At 53.2% G+C, this 3128-nt stretch overlaps 1 protein-coding gene across 2 annotated transcripts; it reads left to right on the top strand.

Moving 5' to 3' along the window:
- Positions 1 to 568: 568 nt before the first annotated feature.
- her9 (hairy-related 9) lies at positions 569 to 2653 on the top strand. 2 transcript variants are annotated; one of them, XM_038773343.1, is made up of 4 exons: positions 569 to 1118; positions 1292 to 1387; positions 1541 to 1628; positions 1760 to 2653. In XM_038773343.1, exons 1-4 carry the CDS (start codon positions 1011 to 1013, stop codon positions 2365 to 2367), a joined length of 900 nt encoding a protein of 299 aa, XP_038629271.1. In that variant the 5' UTR covers positions 569 to 1010; the 3' UTR covers positions 2368 to 2653. The 2 variants fall into 2 exon arrangements, with proteins under 2 accessions (XP_038629271.1, XP_038629270.1); XM_038773342.1 differs by having other exon boundaries at positions 574 to 1118; positions 1757 to 2653.
- Positions 2654 to 3128: the final 475 nt, after the last annotated feature.

Genomic DNA, 3128 nt, shown 5'->3' with positions numbered 1-3128 from the left:
GGGTGAAACCCACACAAACACGGGGAGAATGTGCAAACTCCACACGGACAGTGATCAGGGGCCGGGATGGAACTGCAAGTTAACGTGCAGTTTTATTCTCGGGATTCAGCCCGAGAAGGATTGAGCAAAGAATGGGTTAAAGCGCAGCACAGGGCAGGCAAGGGAGAGTGCGCGGTGCAGGGCGCTGCGGCACGTGCTCGGCGCTGGCTGGGGTGGGGAGGAGAGGGGACAGCGGCTGCCGCGCGCGCGCGCCGACAGATGTCACCTGTCAGCAGCCCGGGCCCGTGGATGATTGACAGCTCGGGCTGCCGTGCGCGCCGCTATTGGCCGCCGAGCGGGGTGGGCGGAGCGTGGCAGAGCCCCTCCCCCCGGCCTCGCGTGCCCGGGCCCGGGCCGGCTCGTGACTGACAGCTGGCGCGGGGGTGGGGGAGGCGGGGCCGCGGCCAATGGGTGCCCGGGCCGGCCTCCCCTCCCCCACCCCGCGCTGCCCATTGGCTCGGCCGAGTGTGGGAAAGAATGTTGCAAAGGTTTCACACGAGCTGCCATTGGCCGCCGGCTTATAAATACAGCAGGTTGTTACATTGGCTCGGGAGCTTACTCAGCTACATTGACCTGGGAACATACTTCGCTACATTGACCCGGGAAACACACTCTGCTACATTGGGCCGGCCGGCACCCAGAGCGCCACGAAAGAGGAGGGGAAATCGATACACCAACTGTACCAACCTGCTGGGCATCTCCACACAGCCTGTACCAACCTGCTGGGCATCTCCACACAGCCTGTACCAACTTGCTGGGCATCTCCACACAGCCTGTACCAACCTGCTGGGCATCTCCACACCGCCTTCACCAGCCTCCTCACCCCGGCTTTGGTGCAACTCACTGTTTCCCCAGGATACCAAACTTGCAAATTCTGCTCGCCTTGTTTCCCCTTCCCCAGGATACCAAACTGTTGCAAACTCTCCTCTACCTTGTTCCCTCCCCCTTTTAAAAAAAAAGTGACATTCAATATGCCAGCTGACACCATGGAGAAATCTTCCATCTCCCCCACGGTGGGATCTTCCGCAAACTCTCCGCAAACTCCGGATAAACCCAAAAGCGCCAGTGAGAACCGTAAGGTAAACACATCCTCTTTAAAAACCGCGTTTTTTTTTTGCTGGGGGGGGGAGAAAGAAATTTGTAGGAATTTTGAATGGACTTTTTTTTGGGGGTGGGGAGTCGCAACAAGAGTAACTACAGAATTGCGTATAAACGTTTTTAATTGTGGCATTTCTGTTTGTTATTTAAACAGTCTTCCAAGCCCATCATGGAAAAAAGACGCAGGGCGAGAATCAACGAGAGTTTGAGTCAGCTGAAGACTTTGATCCTGGATGCACTGAAGAAAGATGTAAGTTGTCAGCAAGGAGTTTTTTTGGGGGGGGGAGAGCTGTGGCTGTTGGAGGGGTGGGGTGCCCACCCACCCACCCCATCAGTTTTCTATCTTGTGTTTTCAGGAAATGGGTAAAGGGCAGGTGTTGATGTTTCAAAACTTGTATTTCAGAGTTCCAGACATTCCAAACTGGAGAAAGCGGACATCCTTGAAATGACAGTGAAACACCTTCGAAACCTACAACGTGTACAGATGACCGGTGAGTGTAGCAAATATACCAGCTGAGTGAAATAACTCTTTCCCCCCCCCCCCCCCCTTGTGAAATTACATGACTTAAATGTTATTTTGTGGTTGATCTGATTTTGGGTTTTTTTCTTCCTCACACAGCAGCTTTGACGGCAGATCCGACGGTGCTGGGCAAATACCGAGCCGGATTTAACGAGTGTATGAATGAAGTGACCCGTTTCCTCTCCAGCTGCGACGGGGTTAACACTGATGTCCGCACCCGCCTCCTGAGCCACTTGTCCAGCTGCCTGGGCCACATGGTGGCCATGAATTACTCGCAGGCTCCGGCCAACCCTGCCGCGGTGCCAGGGGCTCACCTTAGCCAGCCTCTGCACGTCCAGCTGCCGGCCAGCGGCGGGGTCGGCCTGCCCTGCAAACTCAGCCCGGCCGAGGCGGTCTCCCCCAAGGTGTACGGGGGTTTCCAGCTGGTGCCGGCCACGGACGGACACTTCGCCTTCCTCATCCCCAACCCGTCCTTTGCCGCCTCCTCGGGCGGCCAGCTGGCCACCATCCCCCTCTACGCCAACGCCAACCTGCCGGTGGCTGTCAGCTCCGCCGCCGGGCCTCCCAACTCCAAGCTGGCCCCCTCGCCCGTCCAGGGAATGACCTCGGTCGCCTTCGGGCCCAACATCCCCGGAGTTTCTCAGATTCACAGCCCGCTGGGAGTGAGCACAGGACCGGACACCTCGGAATCTGTCTGGAGACCCTGGTGAACCCCCCCACCCAAAAAGGACTTTTTTAAAAAAAGAACTGAGCAATAAAACCTGTTCCATTGTTCGGGACATTTGTACTTATCATTATAAGAGACTTATTTATTTCGAGGTGTAAATAGAGCATACTTTTGATTTCCACGTGACTTTCTGAAATATTTTACTGTCGGGAGAGTTCTTGTAATAAGATTTTGAAACCTGTTTTAATATAGGTGCCATATACCAAAGTCTTTTTGTAAACTTGTTTTTGACTTTTTACAGAAAATAAAACCATTTTCCTATATAAGCATCTACTGTAGCCCTTTCTAATCCTGTTTATGGAAAAAGGTTAATCCCAATCGGTTGCTTAATTTCCACCTTGTTTGAAGGGAGAGGTAGAAGGTTTAAACTTCCCGCCCAAGCAGTGCACATTTAAAACAACTCAGTTCATTCATAAAAAGTTTCCCCTTTTCAAGGTTTCAGCTCCATATGCTTTTGACACGTTACAATCCAGACATCAAGTCTGTGCTTCTGGGTGCCTTGAGGAAGGAATATGCAAACTTTTGTTGAAGGGCGGGGGGGGGGGGGGGGTGGAATTTACAATAAATTTTGAGGATAATCGGCGCCATCTGGCACGCACTTTTTCACAAAAGGGGTTGTTTCCTGCACCAACGCGGTGTGTGTGAATGCAGAAAATCGCAAAAGGCGGGAAACGTCTGAACACTGTTCCAGAGAATAGATAGCCGACTAAAAGGCGGGGAATTTATCTTTCTCCTCCTACCCCC

Source organism: Scyliorhinus canicula, chromosome 16, assembly GCF_902713615.1.
Source record: "Scyliorhinus canicula chromosome 16, sScyCan1.1, whole genome shotgun sequence".
Classification (NCBI taxonomy): Eukaryota; Metazoa; Chordata; class Chondrichthyes; order Carcharhiniformes; family Scyliorhinidae; genus Scyliorhinus; species Scyliorhinus canicula.
This window is presented reverse-complemented; position numbering and strand designations above follow the sequence as displayed.

Coding starts and splice junctions, on each gene's coding strand:
- her9 (XM_038773342.1), top strand. CDS start 1,011: ATGCCAGCTGACACCATGGAGAAATCTTCCATCTCCCCCACGGTGGGA. Junction 1,119..1,291: donor GCGCCAGTGAGAACCGTAAG/GTAAACACATCC, acceptor TTATTTAAACAG/TCTTCCAAGCCCATCATGGA. Junction 1,388..1,540: donor TGGATGCACTGAAGAAAGAT/GTAAGTTGTCAG, acceptor CTTGTATTTCAG/AGTTCCAGACATTCCAAACT.